The following is a 17967-nucleotide window of genomic DNA, read 5'->3' on the forward strand; positions in this document are numbered from 1 at the left end:
GGTGCAAGCATGAATTTGGCATAAAATCAATGTACAATGATGTAGGGGTGTAAATTGTGAGTTTAAAAATCGAAAAATAGGCTAAATTTGTAAAATATTGGCCTACCGTGTCACGTGTGGCGTCATGCCACACACCGCGCTAGACAAAATTGCACAGGCAAGGCAAAATGCAAAATTTTCGGAGCAACTAAGATTTTTGCACTACCGCGCCGCAGCAATACATTTTCGTTAAAAAAAAGAATTTAAAAATAAACCCCTTAATAACCGAACCCCTGCCTTCCCCTTATTTCATTATTTCATCTCCCAAACTCTCTGCCTCTCCAAGTCTCACCCAAAAAGCCCCAAACAATTTCACCCAACAAATCCATCCCCAAATCATTCTTCTTCTTGCAAGGTAAGTATTCTCTTCGGTCTTTTCTTTCAATCTAGTAGTATTTTAGTTTGTATTTCTTTCTTATTTTCAACTATATTTGTATAAACCCTAGCAAGAATTGTGTTTTTAATTTTCTTTTAGTTTCTTTTGTTAATATTGTTGAAAATAGTATTAGATACTTAGAATGTATATTATCTTTTTGATTATGGAGGATTTTAGGGTCTGTTGAGGTGATATGGGTTGAGTTTCTTGTTGAAGATTGTTGAGGGGTATATTATTTCGAAAATACATGTAAGAAAGTGAAAAATTATGCATTGAATATTATTGTGAAGATGTGGTTATGTTATAGTTGTGGTGTGAGTCATATTTGTGTTGTTGATATGGTGATTATGCCTCATTTCAAGTTAAAATTTTAAGAATACAAGACATGCTTACAATGTATTTGTTAAAATGTCTAAGTGACATGAAATTGAGTAATATTTCAAATTGAGAAACAAATTGCATTGTGAGATGTTATTATTGATAACAACTATGACATTAGGCTAAACCATGAATTTTCACTTACTTTATGTAAAATGATATGTAGGATTCATGCTAATGTGCCAATGTAGTATATTTTGTATAATAATTTTGGATTTTGTAGAATAGACTAATTTCTTTTTATGTTTATTTTTAATATTTTTAGCCTAGTTTTTGATTTTATTTTATTTTAATTGTTGCAATTCTCTCTAATGATTGGGTAGGCCGATAAGCATTATATCATTCTACTTGAAGAACAGGGTAGTCTGATCCCTGTTATACATGCTATGTGTGAACATGATAATAACATAAGTGTGAGGTATTTTCTCCACTTGCTCTTAAAATGATTTTTGTGTGTTTTAGCTAATATATCATGTTGTGTAGGTATAATGTCTCGGCGCCCAAGCAAAAGATCAAACACTGGCCTATCTGAGGCTGCATCTACTAGCCGACGTGGAGGTAGAAGGGCACCCCCTCCGGCACCAGTTGAGGAGGAAGAGGAACACTTCAATCTGGATGCAGATGAGGTACCATAGTGCAAATATGGCATCGGGGCTATTCTAACCCATACAATACAATGGTTCCAATCATTTTTTCCTGTTGTGCCACCAACTCCTGAAGCTGCCATAGATTAAACAAAGCTCGCTCATAAGTACAATGCAATATATACTAACATTCGAGCTTTGGGTTTTGAAGGGTTGTTTCACCAAGGTGATAGTGTGAATGTCAACTTGGTAAAAGAATTTTATGCCAATTGGCAACCAGGAGGCAATTTAGTTACAAGTTACCAAGTAAGGGTCAGAAACAAAGTGATTCCATTTTCTTCAAAGGTCATAAATCAAATAATGGGGTTCATTGAGCATTCATATAAGCTGTTTCAGAGGTTTCTTCGTAGACCAGACTACCCAGATATTCACAAGCAGCTATGTGGTGTAGATTCCTTTGCCTTGTGGACTAGAGATTCAAATGAGTTTCACAAGGAGATGAAAAAAGGAACATTCCAGCGTCCTGCACGAGTTATTTTGAAGATAATAAATGCAAAATCATGCCAACACAAAGTGATACGGCTGTATCAAAACTAAAGATTTGTTTGATTTACACATTTTTAACAGGAATGCAGGTTGATCTTGGGAAAATTATGCTAGAACATATGTCAAAAGTGAGACCTTTTGGGAGATGCCGCCTACACTATCCGAGTATGATAACTCGGTTATTGCAGACGCACTACATTGAAGAAGAGTATCACTATGATCGGAAGATAGAAGTAACATATCCTATCAGGGCGCTTGATGTCACGATTGTGATAGATCCGCCTGCACTTGCACTTAATGCCGATCAAAGGTTTGTCTAGGTGGAAGAGACTTTGTAGATATTATTTGCTGACCAGCGCCTTCGCGCCTCCAGAGGGGAAGTGAACTTGGAAGAGTTACAATAAAATCACCCTCTATCTCCTTTCACTCAACAATGTTTAGGAATGGCTCAGCAACGACAAATCCCATCGGATAAAGATGTGAACTCTGTCCCCTCAGATGACGAGGAATATTTGCACACCTTTGAAGATGAAGATGCTTAGGCCAATGGCCTCAGGGAGTCTCTTTTCTGATCTATTTTGATCTTTTGCATTAGGGACAATGTAAGTTATTAAGTGTGGGGTGACTTGCCCCAATTGTAATGTACTTACTTTTGTATTTTTTGTATTTTTGGTTGTTTGATTTTGTTTAGATTGTTAAACTTTTTGGTTTGGTAGATTCTAGCGTTTGTAGGTAGTAAGTGATACTAATTTCGATTTTTTCCCGACGATGGATTTTCTTGAGGGAAATGAAGTCGAAATTCGAAAAAAAAAATTGCCTTTTATTTCAGTTTAGTGTATGCTAGTTTTGGTTTAATTTAAAAATTTCCCCTTGGTTTTTCTTTATGCCGCGGTTCTTTTCCAAGGGTGTATTTGAACCGGGCATAGTGTAATTTTTTTAGTTCAATTGAATAAAAAGTTCCTAACTTACAGAGTTAATCTCCTCAAATGCACATGCTTTAGAAGTGGTATGTACCTTATTTGTGATGCTCAATCTCAGTTCTTGGTTCTAAAGTAAGTGCCTTAAATTGTGTATTTATAACTATGCTTAACTGCTTCGACTAGAGAGTCGAGAAAGATCTAAGCTTGAATGAGTTGTGTGCTAATGTGTGAGTGAGGTTGTTGAAATATTCTGTGCATAATAGTTGATATCTAGAACTTGTCCTCAAGTGTTTTGCAAAGCAAAATAGTAGCATTATTCAGTTTAGGAGATGATATAGGCATTTCTTTGTTGAACCAATTTTATGATTGTTCCCACCTAATTGTATATATCTTAGTCAAACCTTTTGAGCCGTTAATCCTATTTCTTTGGCATCCACATTACAAACCTTACCAATTTATGTAAATATATCAGTTGTTTGAACCTCTATCTCTCATGAGCACTTAGTGTTGTTTTAATGTTGTTAAAGTTGAGAAGAGATTTGTTGGTTTATTTGGAAAACTAATACATATATATATATACATGTACATGTATATACATATATATATATACATGTACATGTATATATACACATATAGGGGATTGATTTTCATATGTAACATTCCCTAGCTTATGGTGCTTAAAGAGAATGGGATTTGTTGTTATTATGTATAACCTCAAAAAAGTTGGAGATGGTTTAACATAAGAGTAATGCTGAAATTGTGAAATGAAATGGTGTATGTATGAAGTGCTCAAAGAGGTGTAGCTACTACATTCTATATTTATCACACCCTTCCTCAGCCTGCATTACAACCAATTAAAGTCCTATTTGATTCTTGATTGAATAAGCTCAATTAGTAGAGTATTACACTAGGGGCAAGCATATGGTATATCATCTGTTGTACATGAATTTCAATTCTGAGAGTGAGTTAATTCTTCCTATTTTGAGTTCCTAAATATTCGTGAATACTATGTTAAGAGAAACTAGTCTATATTAGTTGTGGGAGGGCACATGATTTGTAAAAGAAAAGAAAAGTTTTGACCCTTGTGTTAGAGTAAGTAAGCAAGCTATGAAAATGCGTGGCACTTGTAAGTCATGTCTTGAGGTTTAAATATTATGAATTGGTACTTAAGTGTCAGCATGTGTTGTTAAAGAAATTGTTTGATAAATAGGTTGTCCTTATGTGAAGTGTATGTTAATTGCTCGAGGACGAGCAATGGTTTAAGTGTGGGGTGTTGAATATAAGCTAAAATCTCGTGTTTTAGTCGTTGTAACAACACTTTAATTATTGCATTTTACAAATGTTTGAGCTTAATTAATAATGAATGGCACTAAATTCATGCTTTATGCCTTGCATGAAGAGATTCCGACTTAAAAATTAAATTTGGGGCTTTAAAGTCTGAGTAAAAGCTAAATAAATCAAGTCGGGATCGTGTTCGGGGGTCGCATAGCAAGCCCGGATAGAAAAACAAGCGAAAAACAAAGCAGCACACAAAAATGCACTGTTGCGCCGCGTGGGGCGCCGTGGCAGTGCAAATTTTTGTGCTGCATTGTTCTGCTCCGTTAAAATGTATTCTGCCTCTATCCAATCCATGTACGAGTCGCGCGAGGCGCCGCGGACGTGTAAAAATCGCAGAACAATTCTATTTCGGTCCTAAAAAGGCATAATTGTCAAAATCCATTCTTACACGATTAAAAAGGAAAAATCAGCCATTATTGGGGAGAGAGACCTAATTTTAGAGAGAAAAAGAAGAGGAGATTCATCTGGAAGCATCAAAAATCAAGAGGAACAATACTTTGGAGCAAGGATTAAAAGAGTTTTTCTAAACTTTCTTCTAGTATCTATTTATTTGATGTTTAAGAGTTATATTGTTGATGTTTGTATGAATATGAGTGGCTAAAAATCCAAATATTCTGGGGTCATGGGTGTTAGATGATTATGTTGTTTGAAGCTTAAATTGATGATCTTGAATTTATCGTTATGGGTTGTTTATTTGATTCTGTTGTTAATTATTTTATTGTGTAGCTAACGATGAAATACTATTTATGAATCTTGAGTTAAACTTGAAAAAGGAAATTCTTGATTGCATATAGAATCAAATAGAACAAGATCTTGAACCTGGGCATCGGGTGAAAGATTAGCGATTAAGATAGAAATATACTTAATTGTCTTATTTGGTTGAAAAATAGGAATTGTAAATGCATTTGAGTTAATATTAATGCCATAGAAATATAGATATTAATTTAAATTGAATAGGCGTATAAGAATTCGACAGATTCTTATGGGTATTATTAACCCTATAATCAATAACCCAGATAATTCAATAAATCATTCTTAAGCTAAAAGCGTAGCACGATCTCTAGCAAGCCCATGACCCTGGAATATCTTTTTTATTAATTGTTAAAAGAAAATTGCATAAGTGGTATAGTAAACTTTGCGTTGTATTATTGTGTGATTACTATTTAAATTAGAAATTTGTTATTTATGTATTTTGTGATGAATTAGCTTGAATTGATAATTGTTTGAGTTTGCATCAGTCGATAAGTTGATCATAATTCCTCGTGGGAATGATACTTTACTTATAATATTACTTGACGATCGCATGCACTTGCGTGAGTGTTTTGGTCGCATCACTACCCAATTGAATGCGATGGCAGGCTCTATCACTATAGCGCAAAAATCATTTGGGACATGTTCTTGGTTTTTGCCTCCATTTATATTGCCACCAACATCATTTTTATGTGGCAAAAAAGGGATAACGAAGCTGAAGGGAAACAAATTTAGAATGTGGAATTACCTACCCCTACAAGTTCACCTGCAGGTTTATTATGTGGTACAACAAGGGAGCTCGAAAGTCTTCCTCACAAAAATTTGACGAGCTTGAAACACACACTCAAATATGCTCGCTAGTCGAAAATAGTAAATTATAATATCGTATCTATAGGGATTAGAGTCAAATAGTATTATCGTAGTTTGTAGCTGCATTGCTATCCAGGATGATCAATAATGGAGATTTATGTAATTTAAACTAAAGTTAACTAAGAGTCTAAACTATCGACCAATGACAATACTAAGCAAATGAAGTTATAAAATGGGAGAAAATAGGGTTGATAGGATAGGTGCATGATAAATGTTTGGGATTTAACTCTAGATAATTCAATTCTAATGTTTAAGTGAGTCTCTCGAATTCACTTTGTTATTAGTTCAATTGTTTAGTAGAAATTCCTCTCTCGATTAAGTCTCAACCTTACAAGATGAACAAATTTTAAGCGCATGAAGATGTGCAAGAATTCGTAATGGATTGTTCTGTAGGAGAACCTCTCTCGATTATCCGCCTAATTAAGTTTAATCAACAATTCAACTAGCCTCTTCCGATTACTAAGAAAAATTAATGACTTCAACCAAGAAAATATAATGCAACAATATCGCAAGTTATGCCTCTCTCGATTACATGAACAAGTGAATATTAATGTAGTTAAAACATCCAAAATGATTCAATACATAAAATTAGAGTTAATTATCCATAAACAAGTATCAATACACCAAATCCATCAAACCCTAAAGAGAACTACTCCATGGATATGGAGTAATTCAACATAACAATGTTTAAGTTAAAGGAAAACATATAATAATCCAAACCCTTGTCTTGAGTGAGGATTGAATGATGAAATCCTTGAGCTTTTGCTTCTCTGCCTCCTCCTTGGCTTACTTAAATCTAAGATGTGTCAAAAGTCCCAAAAACAACATTTTTCTATTTATATATACCAAATAGGGTCTGACCCAAATGAAAATGTTTTTTCCTACGCGAAATAGGACAATTACTATGTAAAATTTGCGCATGCGCTCCACATGGGGCGACGCGCCATGAGGGGCATTAGTGGGGAAGTTCAGAGAGTTGATTTCTGACAGACTACAGGAATTTGCACAGGCGCGCCGCGACCCGCGCCCCGCGCCGCCCTAGTGTTATGTTACTAATAACTCAACAGAGTATGAGATAATGACTCCATGCAAATAAATTCATCTTGAAACTCAATTCACCAAGAAACACAAAGGCACAGGTTGGTACATTAAAGCAACACAGACAATCACGTGGAATGCATGACTCACATAAGAAGTCAAAGTTGTTCTCACACAAAAATAACAACAAATAACCAAATACAATCAAAATACAAGTGAGATAATTTATGAAAAAATAATAATCGTTCAATTCAGCAAGCCTTTCAAATGTAGAATGAACAAAAAAATCAGATCGAGGCACCGCATCATATGTTCACATTTCATAAATCACAATCACAATCTTCCTTATATAGCCGTGTGAGCCTTACATATATTTTTTAAAATATTTTTCCTGTAATAATTTCAAGCGCTTTAGCCCCCTTATCTCACCGCGTAGATTCAAGTAATTTCCTTACAAGAAACACACGTATAAATATCACCTTATCTCGGTGCATGCACATCAACCCCTATCCTTACACTGCCGCATGCACATCAATATTACAACACAATAATCAACTTGCACCATCTGTGCACATATGCCACAATATTACCAAATCAACAATAACAATGTTACCACAACACATAGCCAAGAGATCAACCCTAATGTGTACAGAATGTCAATAATAACAAAATGAATGAGAAATAACTCAACAAGGTGAGATATTCCATTAACCAACAGTTTCAACCACAACCGGGTTAATAGCTTTCAACAACCACAACTTCAATAACTCAACAATGAAGGTATTTCCATGAAATGACAACTTCAAATCAAATGCATACCTTAGGCTCTACAAGGAAAGAGATAACACGAACTAGCAACTACAAATAAATGCATGAGAATAACTTATCAATGGATGAAATAGCATGCAATAACAACTACCACTAAATGCATATAAGAGTAAACTCGACAAATAAAAAATAGAACATTTAGCAGCCACTTTAGCCAAGGCATGTAAGAATAAACTTGACAGGGAAAGTTAGGACATATAATAGCAACTTCAATTAATTTTATATAAGTATCTTGAGAATCTAAACCGGTCAATTGTTCACATATAAGCCCGTATACACACCACTTCCGGACGGCTCGAATCTTGCCAAAATAACGTAATATCATAAATAAAAGCCATATAAAATAATTTCGGATAATAAAGATTTGATTTTTAACTAAAATCAAAAAGTCAACCAAAAAATTCAACTCCGGGCCCGCACCTCTAGGCTCTTAAACCCTCGATTCTCGAGAAACTCGGTGATCTCAAAGTTTTTCGATGCCTGGTCCGATAAAACTCACAAATTCTGAAGACTCATTCAGATACGAGTTTAGCTATAACAAAATTATTTAATTACGACCTTAAATCGACCTTCAAATCATCAATCTATGTTTTAGAAAGTTTTTACTAAAATCCCTAATTTCTCCAATTCAAATCATTAATCAAACACTAAAATCGAGGTCGAAATTATGAAATAATAACAAATATGAGTAAAAAATACTTACCTTAATCTAAAAAATAAAAATTTCCCTACAAAATCACTCAAACCCGAACTTCAAAACCTTGTGAGAAAAAGTAACTAAATTTTAAAATAATAAAAAAATGCATTAGTTATCCCAACTCGAATCAGGTCCTTGATGATCCCGAAACTCACGTTGGATAATTCTAACATGATCCTTGTGAGATTACACATAAGATAGCCTCTTGAATCACCCAATTTTGCTGTAAAATAAGGGAGATATAATGTTTTGATGTTTTAAAAAAAAATCTTAAAATTTCAAGCACATAAATGGCATTTTCGTAATTACTTACACTAAAAAAACTACCAATAAGAAAATCTTCGTTTTAGCACCCAAAGCTCATTCGGAACCTTTCGGACACAAACCATATATGCACTTCAATCATAAAATGTGCTACAAACTTGCTCATGTATTCAAAATACCGAAAAGAAGTCATCTTGACCCGATATATTCCATGTCAAACTTTAAAGCCTTAACTAGTTTCTCAACCAATGATCCAAAACACACCCGAGCCCCTCAGGACCCCATCCAATCATACCAACAAGTACAAATACATCATCCAAACAGACCCAAAGCCTCAAAACGCCCACTGATATATCACAACAAAGAATCAAGGCTCAAATCGAATAGAATTTCTCTTAAGTTGTTAGATCTTCATTCTTTCAAAAGAGTGTATGAATCACAATTAAACACTTCAGATTACTTTTAAACATTGCATAGAATTTCAATTCAACTATATAAATCTACCCAAAGTCTCGAAACAGCAATTGGAGTCCAACAACATCAAAGTCAACTCTCGGCCAAACTCATGAACTCATAACTTTCGGCATAGAGTGTCAAATTTTTCTAGGAACCTCCGAAACCAAATCCAAACATATGTACAAGTCCAAAATCATCATACGGACCTATTGCAATAATCAAAATCCGATAGCGAGTCCGTTTACCCAAAAGTCAATCCCTGATCAACTCTTCCAACTTAAGCTTCTAAGACGAGAATCATTCTTCGAAATCAAACCCGAACTCCTCGAAAATTGAAACCAACTATTCACACAAGTCAAAATACATAATATAAAGCTACTCAAAGTCTTAAACAACCGAACGGAACACTAAAGCTCTAAACGACCGGTCCGGTCATTACAAAATAGCATGTGATATTTGGGGATTTTAAATTGATATTTTATTCAAAGATCACATTATTTATTGGTTCTTATTCCGTCGTTACTATTGTATTTCATGTCTATTTTACGATTCATGCTCTTTATTTATTGACCTTTAGTAAGTGTTGATATCGACTCCTCGTCATTACCTCTTCGAGACAGTGTATTTCATGTCTATTTACTATTTATGTCTATTTTATTTCAGACAGTATTTGCATTGCTTTTTTATATTCTACTAGATTGCTCATGCACTTGTGACACTGAGTTTTGAGAATTTTTAGTAGATATTTATAATTTGTCTGTTAATATCACCATTTCACTCTTATGTTTCACTTATGCTTTATATCACCATGACTTTCTATACTTAGTCTCTTCAATAATAAATTCATAATTTTAAAAGAAATAAAAATGTATAATTAAATGGATTAGTCCACGGTAGGCTATCCTAACAGTGACGATGGGCGTCATTACGACCTATGACGAGAACTGGCTCATGACACAAAAAGTATCAAATAGGAAAATAAGACTCTAATACTTAAAACAACCAGCGTGGCATTACATATCTTAGGTAAAACACCGCCAAATTTAACCTTTTGATTTCTTATTTTATGTATTAAAATCCATGAATTTTCATGATATATAATCAAAACCAATTAATATCACATACGCTCAAGATGTAAGTGAAACTCTTTTCAAAAACCGCATCAATTCGAGCTACTTAGCTCCAAAATGGCTAAATGATCTCACAAAACAAAATGGGGATATTTATACCCATGCCAGAAATCATTGAACGGATCCGTGGCGGTATCTGTGCCATAGGTCATGTGGCAGGTCGGTGCAATTCTGCTGCAACCTTTTCTTCTATTCCTGTATAGTGTATAAAATTTCTCGAATGCGTAGAAATTCACTTGAGCCCCTCGGAATCCTTTTAAATTATTCCAATAAATCCAAATACCTTATCCGAACCTAGTCAATGGCTCCAAGCACCAAGCAAAGTACAACAAGCAAAAATAAAAACTCAAGTCAAAATCATCCTAATAAGTCCAAATACCTTATACCGACCTATTCAATGGCTTAAAGTACGAAGCAAAGTACAACAAGCAAAAATAAAAACTCAAGTCAAAGTTAAGAATTCAAAAAGTTTCAGTTTTTATGCAATTGTCGAAATGCCATGAGCCCCTCAGGACCTAATCTGTATCCTGGATCATGTTCAAGTTTAAATACATCATATAAACTTCTTTGTAGCTTCAAAATATGAACCAAATCTATATTACTTAAATCGAAGGGTAAGGTTGCTATTTTAACTTTTTAACCTTCCAAATGGAAAATAGTATTCCAAATCTTTTCCGAACTCTTCGGCGTCAGAAACGCCTGCATCCACAAGTTATAAAATGCTAAATGAACCTACGAGAAGTCATTCTAGTCCCTTAAATTGGAAATGATGCTACACCAAATTCACAAAGAAAGTAAGGGTGGAAAGGAATACCTATTTTCATGTGACGACATCTATGATTGTAAAATTCAAAAATAAACAGTTGTAACAATGATGTTCAATTTCTTTTGACAGTTTTAGATTGTGGTGCTTTGAAAACTTCATTCGAGTCTTCTTTTGTTAGTTTATTTATTCAAAATGAGTAACCGATTCAAAGAGGAGAAATCATGATGTTGGCACAATTCTTTTCCACCCTTACATTCTTTTGCAATTATTGTAGCATCATTTTTAAAAAAATTAGATTGGTGAACTTCCCTTTCTCATTCTTATAAATTATATTATAAAATGCCGAAACAACCGAGCTTACATATATTGTGTTTTTAGTCAACCTTTTGCCGTGCCAAGAACAATAAGGCAATGATGACTTAACATTATTAATACTCCATCTGTTCCAGTTTATGTGAACTTATTTCCTTTTTGGTCTGTTCCAAAAAGAATTAACCCTTTCTAAATTTGGTAACAATTTAGCTTAAAGTTACAACTATACCCTTAATGAGAAGCTTTTATAACCACACAAATACTCTGGGCCCCATTTGGACTTGTTTAGGACCACAAATTCCAAAAATCTTCATTTTTTTCTTAAACTCCGTGTCCAGTCAAATAGGTTCACATAAATTGGAACATAGGGAGTATTATAAACCGTCTTTTAGCGTAGACAATGAAATTTCAGTTATAATGGGTTTTCATTTATTTGATACTAGATCCTTTTTTAATCGGATGATTAAATGGATATAAAAAACATGAGTAAAATGGATTTTATTATTAAAAAATAAATTTTTAACATGACATAGTATGTCAAATTTTATTTTCTAAATACAACAACAACAACAACAACCCAGTATAATCCCACTTAGTGGGATCTGGGGAGGGTAGTGTGTACGCAGACCTTACCCCTACCCTAGGATAGAGAGACTGTTTCCAAATAGACCCCGGCATCAAATTTTATTTTCTAAATAAAAAATTAATAATTTGATCACCCTATTATAAAAAAAAGTGACTTTGGTTTGTTATTTTCATAAATTGAGTGATTATCCAAGAAACTACCTCAACTGTTTAGTATCTCAATTGCCAAACTAATAGTTGTTCTCACGCAACCTGATTAGTATTTAATTAGTGTCTCAAATGTCAAATTCGATTTTGTCCACACGGTTTAGCATAATCTTTAACTGCAGCACGTAATACAAAGTAGAACTTGACTTCTTGAAAAACAATGGAAGGACTCTCTATAAATAACTTAAGGGAACATAAGATCTATTAATGCACGATATATTCAAATATAGCATAAGAATTAAGAATGTCTTCCAGTGAGTCAAAGCTTCCTTTACGAGATATCCCAGGTGATTATGGGTTGCCTTTTTTGGGGGCAATTAAGGATCGATTCGACTTCCATTACAATCAAGGCACTGATGGCTTCTTCAGGTCTCGCATGCAAAGTTACAAATCCACTGTCTACAGAGCCAACGTGCCTCCTGGTCCTTTCAACGCTCCTAAATCTAAAGCCATTGTCCTTGTGGACGCTGTTAGTTTCCCCATTCTTTTCGACAATTCTAAAGTCGATAAGACGAACTATTTTGATGGCACATTCATGCCTTCCACTGATTTCACTGGCGGTTACCGTTTGTGTCCTTTTCTTGACACTTCTGAGCCCAAACATGCCACACTAAAAGGACTTTTCTTGTCCACATTAGCAAACCTGCACAACAGATTCATACCCTTGTTTCTTAGCTCAATGTCTGAGCTATTTACCCATCTTGAACATGAATTGTCAGATAAAGGAGAAGCATACTTCAATACCCTCAGTGATGACATGGCATTTGACTTCCTCTTTCGTTTGTTTTGTGAGAAAAGTCCTTCTGAAACAAGTCTGGGCTCTGATGGGCCCACCTTTCTAAACAAATGGGTGTTCTTTCAGTTAGCTCCATTGATTTCTCTAGGCCTTAAACATGTACCCAACTTCATAGAAGATTTGGTTTTGCACACTTTCCCTCTACCGTTTTTCCCTTTAAAATCTGATTATAAAAAAATATTTGATGTCTTTTACAAGTCCATGGGGTCTATTCTAGATGAAGCTGAGAAGCTTGGACTGAAAAGAGATGAAGCATGCCATAACTTTATTTTTTTAGCAGGGTTCAATTCTTATGGTGGCATGAAAGTTTTCTTCCCAGCTTTGATCAGGTGGGTTGGAGCAGCAGGAGAGAGTTTACACCGTCGTCTCACCGATGAAATCAGGACCGCTGTTAAAGAAGAAGGTGGGGTCACCTTTTCAGCATTGAATAGGATGAGTCTGACAAAGTCTGTGGTGTATGAGACACTAAGAATAGAGCCCCCAGTTCCGTTTCAAACTGAAAAGGCCAGAGAAGATGTCATCATCCATAGCCATGATTCATCATTCTTGATCAAGAAAGATGAAATAATATTTGGGTATCAGCCATTGGCCACAAAGGACCCTATGATATTTGATAACCCTGAGGAGTTTATTGCAGATAGATTTGTGGGCGATAAAGAGGAATTGATAAAGTATGTGTACTGGTCAAATGGTAAAGAGTCAGATGATTCAACAGTAGATGATAAACAATGTCCTGGTAAGAATCTGGTGGTGCTCTTGGGAAGGTTAATGTTGGTAGAGTTTTTCCTGCGTTATGATACTTTTGAGATCGAATTTGGAAGGCTGCTGCTTGGTTCCAAGGTGACTTTCAAGTCAGTAACCAAGGCGACATCATAAATTATCTTTTGCTTTACGCTGGATCAGCTGTTGTGACTTCATGTTAAATCGATTTATTAATATGTTTTAATGTTAGCATATGTACTTTAACAACTATAGTTGTTGATGTCATTTTAAATTGGTTTGTAAGTGATAAAATCAAGTAAATATGCTGTATATATACCATGAATAAGTATTGTCTTTCTGTTGGGCTGTTTCTGTTACTACTGCTGTATATTTACCTATAGATGCTACTATGTCTATGCAACTAGTGGCTTCCATTTAGCAGAACTGAGCATGAAGTTTGAGTGCCATGCTAGAGTCAACTGTTTAACCAAAAATTGGGATTTTGGTCAAAGCTTATTTTAGAAGAACTCGGTTACTGATAATCAAATAGAAATAAGAATAATTGAAAAATAATAACTGAATATAATGCAAAGTAAACCAATGTATTCCAATAGTATTTCGTGTCCTTATAAATGATCAGTCTTCTCCTTTTATAGTTATCTTTAGGTAATACGTTTTGTTTCTGCCATAATAGAGCCATTATTGACAATTAATGGCATTTAATGGCCTGTAACGTTACAATTGGTAATCATATTTGATTCACTACAGATTCCTTAACGTTTTTCGTATTTAATGCCAATAATACGTATCTATACCTCTTTTACTATCAGATTCATTCTCTTTAATCATAAAGAGGTTCGAGCGTCTATCTTTCTGAATATCTGTCTGTGCCTATTGAAGCTCGTGCCTCTTTGATCATTCTTTGTCACCTATCCTCCTTTGACTGGTCCACGTGTCATGACATATCATCTTATAATAAATTCCATATATGAACTTAATTTTTCCCAATACAGATAGTCCCTCCCCCCCTTTACTTGCCATTTATTTATCAATAGAATATTTGAGAAGTGGATCTCATTAAAGCGAGAATATTTGCCGCCATTAACTCTTCCCTGGAACTGATATTTCATCTGTCACTTTCATTTAATGTTAGTGACATGTGGCGTCTCCCGGTTAGCTCTGCAATCTTTCAGCGTCTTTTAAGGTTTTTTAACGGATCACCAATTACGAAACCATAGTTCTCATAATGACATTTCCATCATTGCATCTTTTCCTTTGACGGTTGCTTATAAATATAATTTTTTACCTTTGTCTTTTTCACAAAAGTTTAGAGTATTCAATTCTAATTTTCTTCTTCCTCGTACTACTATGTCTTCTTCAAACCCTAACCCTTGGAGAGTCCCCATTGTTGACAACCTTCCTCTTGCTCCTGTTAGAAGTAGAAGAAGGGGAAGGCTTCGTAGTCTAGGGTCTTCTTCATCACGAGACCTCTCTATTCCTTCATCGAGTTCTACTCCACCTTCTAGAACCAGGGGTTCACTTTCTCAAAGATCTTCATCTAGGACTAAAGAACCCATTGAACCTCTTCGTGAACCTTTAATGGATGAAATTGTTCCTGCGGAACTATCTTTCTACAATGATAGAGAATCCATCAGAAACCAACTGTCTTCATTAGATCGTGCTGACATCTACCTAACTCAAATTACTGAAGGCCTGATTTCTGTAGTTTGTAGAGACTGCCATTGGAGTAATGACTTCTCCATTATAATCCCCAATGCGAACCAAAGAATCACCTCTTATTTAACTGGGTTTTCTTTTGTTTATACATACCCTTTCACGTTGGGTTTTAAACTTGCTATTGACCCTGTTATCCTTGAATTCTGTCACTTTTTCAATGTTTGCTTAAGACAAATTGCCCCTATCGTGTGGAGGGCTGTTGCTTGCTTGCGGCATTTGGCCAACATGGCTGGTATGACTTTTATATTTTTTCATTTAATCCATCTCTATTCTCCCAAACTCTTTCGCCAAGGAATCTTTACTTTAGTAGCAAGAAGTAAAAGAGTTCTGGTTAGACCAGAAAACGATAAAGACCGTGGGTGGTATGCCAGGTTCGTCGCTGCCCCCACCATTGGTTTAGTGGGTAAAGAGAATGTTCCCTTCCCTAAGAAGTGGAATTTTGCACGTGAGTTTTCTTCTTAATAACTTTCTCATTCCTTTTTCTCAATTTTGATGGTCGTCATTTTAATTTCCTCTTCCTTTTCAGTAACCATGGGGGTTGTCGATGAAACTCCCAACTTTCGTGGTTGGGTAGAAAAGCTATTAAATGTTGCTCCGATGGATGGTAGGTCCTGGAAAAACTATTCTCATCGGTTTGGTTGGAGAGTGAAAACTCACGGTAAATGCTTCTTTCCCTCATATTCTTTGCTTTTCTGTTTACTTCTTTCTTTAGAAATTACTTTGACCCTTCTTGTTGTCAGGGTTTCCTATTTGATGCATAAGTGCTGAGGCCGTCGTAGCTTCCAAAATTTCTTTGGAAAGAGCCCAAGAGATAATTTTGGGTTCTTCATCAAAAAGGAAAGCTATTGTTGATCAAGACTCTGAAGAGGAGGAAGAACAAGACGGGGGTTCTTTGATAAAAAGGCCACGGGCTAGAAGATGCATTATTTCAGATGATGAAGCATCTTTCCCTCATTATATTCCTTCCACTGAGCCTGTTGAAGCCTCGTTGGTGATTTCCGATGATGATACTCCCGCGGTTGCTCATGATTCTGTTGATCAACTTTTTGCTCGTGGGTTCGATAATGAAAATTTGGGTCAAGTTTCTGACGAAGTGCCCCTTGCCTCTTTTTCCATGTCTGTCCCTATGCCATTCCATCGCTATAAGTGTAGAATACAAGGAATAGGGACTTCTTCACAAGGCGAACAACTTAATGGGGAGAGCCTCTCCGCTAGGCGGGAGACTGTGACAAAGCTCACATCCGAGCTAGAAGCGGCCAAGGAAAGAGAAAGGATTAGAGATGCTTAATTCCTTGGCATGCAAGCTCAGATCAGAACTCTCCTATCTACTGGAGCTTTTCCGTTGCCCCGGTCTCATGAGTCATCGCCAGAGGCTCGACCTGCACATGATCGTTCCTTCCGTCCTCCCCATAATCGTTCCTCTCGTCCTTCCCGTGGTCGTTCTTCCCATCCTCTACAAGTCCCTTCTCGACACTGTCTTTTAGATGAAAGTTCATCAGACAGTGATGATGATATTGTACAAAACACTCTTTGACTTTTATATACTTTAAACTAGACAAATAGAACCCGTTTTGAACTAGTTGTAATAAATTTTAACTTGGTTTTGGATTTTTATGTTCAATTGAACTTTAATTTGTTAGTTTTAATGTATTTATTGATTGTTGTTGTTGTTGTTGTTGTTGTTGTGTTGTTGCTATTGTTTTATGTTTGCTATTAGGTGTATTGGTATGCTGGCAGGTGGTGTAGCTGCCAAAACAGGCATTTTATGCCAAATTTAAAACCCAGAAAACCGACCAAAGTTGGTCGGTTTCTAATTAAAAAAATATTTTTCTACAAATTACCGAGCAAAGTTGGCCGGTAATCAATAAAAAAATTTACAATTACCGACCAAAGTTGGTCAGTTAATGAACAAGTAATTCCCAGAATTCAACATTACCGACCAACTTTGGTCGGTATTGTTAAATTTTAATTTTTTTAAAAAAATATATATTTTCATTTACCGACCAACTTTGGTCGGTAATTTTTTGAATTTAATAATTAATTAAAAACATAATTTAAATACACTGATCAACTTTGGTCAATAAAATTAAATTATTAAAATATGTTTTCAACCAAAGTTGGTCGGTAAATGTATTAAATTCTTCAGATGGTCGTTTTAACATATCGACCAACCTTGGTCGGTATATTAAAACGACCATCAAAATAGCGCCCAAGCGTGTTTGGACGGGTTTTGGTCGGTAATTAGCCATAACCGATCAACGTTTGTCGATTTTTCTGGTCGGTATTTATCGAATTTCTAGTAGTGTATGTATCATATACCATATTTTTAGAGAATTTTTTTTCTTGAGAGAAAATAATTGTTCACTTACATATTACTAGGACTATATGTTGATTACATACGGGTCAAAAACTACCAACAAAAGAATATAGGAGGGTGCACCCTTTGATTGGGAGGAACGAAGTTGCTCGAGTGTCAAACATTTGCCTTGAAACTGATTATCCTCAATATCTCAAGGGACAAAAACAAAGGACAGAAGACGTTTAAAATGAAATTACTCCTGATGACTAATGGTCAAACTTTAGCAATCAGTTTACTCCTGTTAATATTCTCAAAGAAAAGTAATGTAAAAAAATGGGATAAAGGAAGT

At 35.3% G+C, this 17967-nt stretch overlaps 1 protein-coding gene across 1 annotated transcript; it reads left to right on the forward strand.

The window, feature by feature from the left end:
* The first annotated feature begins 12268 nt into the window (after positions 1 to 12268).
* On the forward strand, positions 12269 to 13940 carry LOC104237327 (allene oxide synthase 3-like). Its single transcript, XM_009791458.2, has one exon. It carries the CDS (start codon positions 12329 to 12331, stop codon positions 13754 to 13756), a length of 1428 nt encoding a protein of 475 aa, XP_009789760.1. The 5' UTR covers positions 12269 to 12328; the 3' UTR covers positions 13757 to 13940.
* Positions 13941 to 17967: the final 4027 nt, after the last annotated feature.

The sequence above is a fragment of the Nicotiana sylvestris genome, chromosome 2 (assembly GCF_000393655.2).
Source record: "Nicotiana sylvestris chromosome 2, ASM39365v2, whole genome shotgun sequence".
NCBI lineage: Eukaryota > Viridiplantae > Streptophyta > Magnoliopsida > Solanales > Solanaceae > Nicotiana > Nicotiana sylvestris.

Bases quoted from the DNA above. Each gene is read 5' to 3' on its own strand.
- LOC104237327 (XM_009791458.2), top strand. From the start codon at position 12,329: ATGTCTTCCAGTGAGTCAAAGCTTCCTTTACGAGATATCCCAGGTGAT.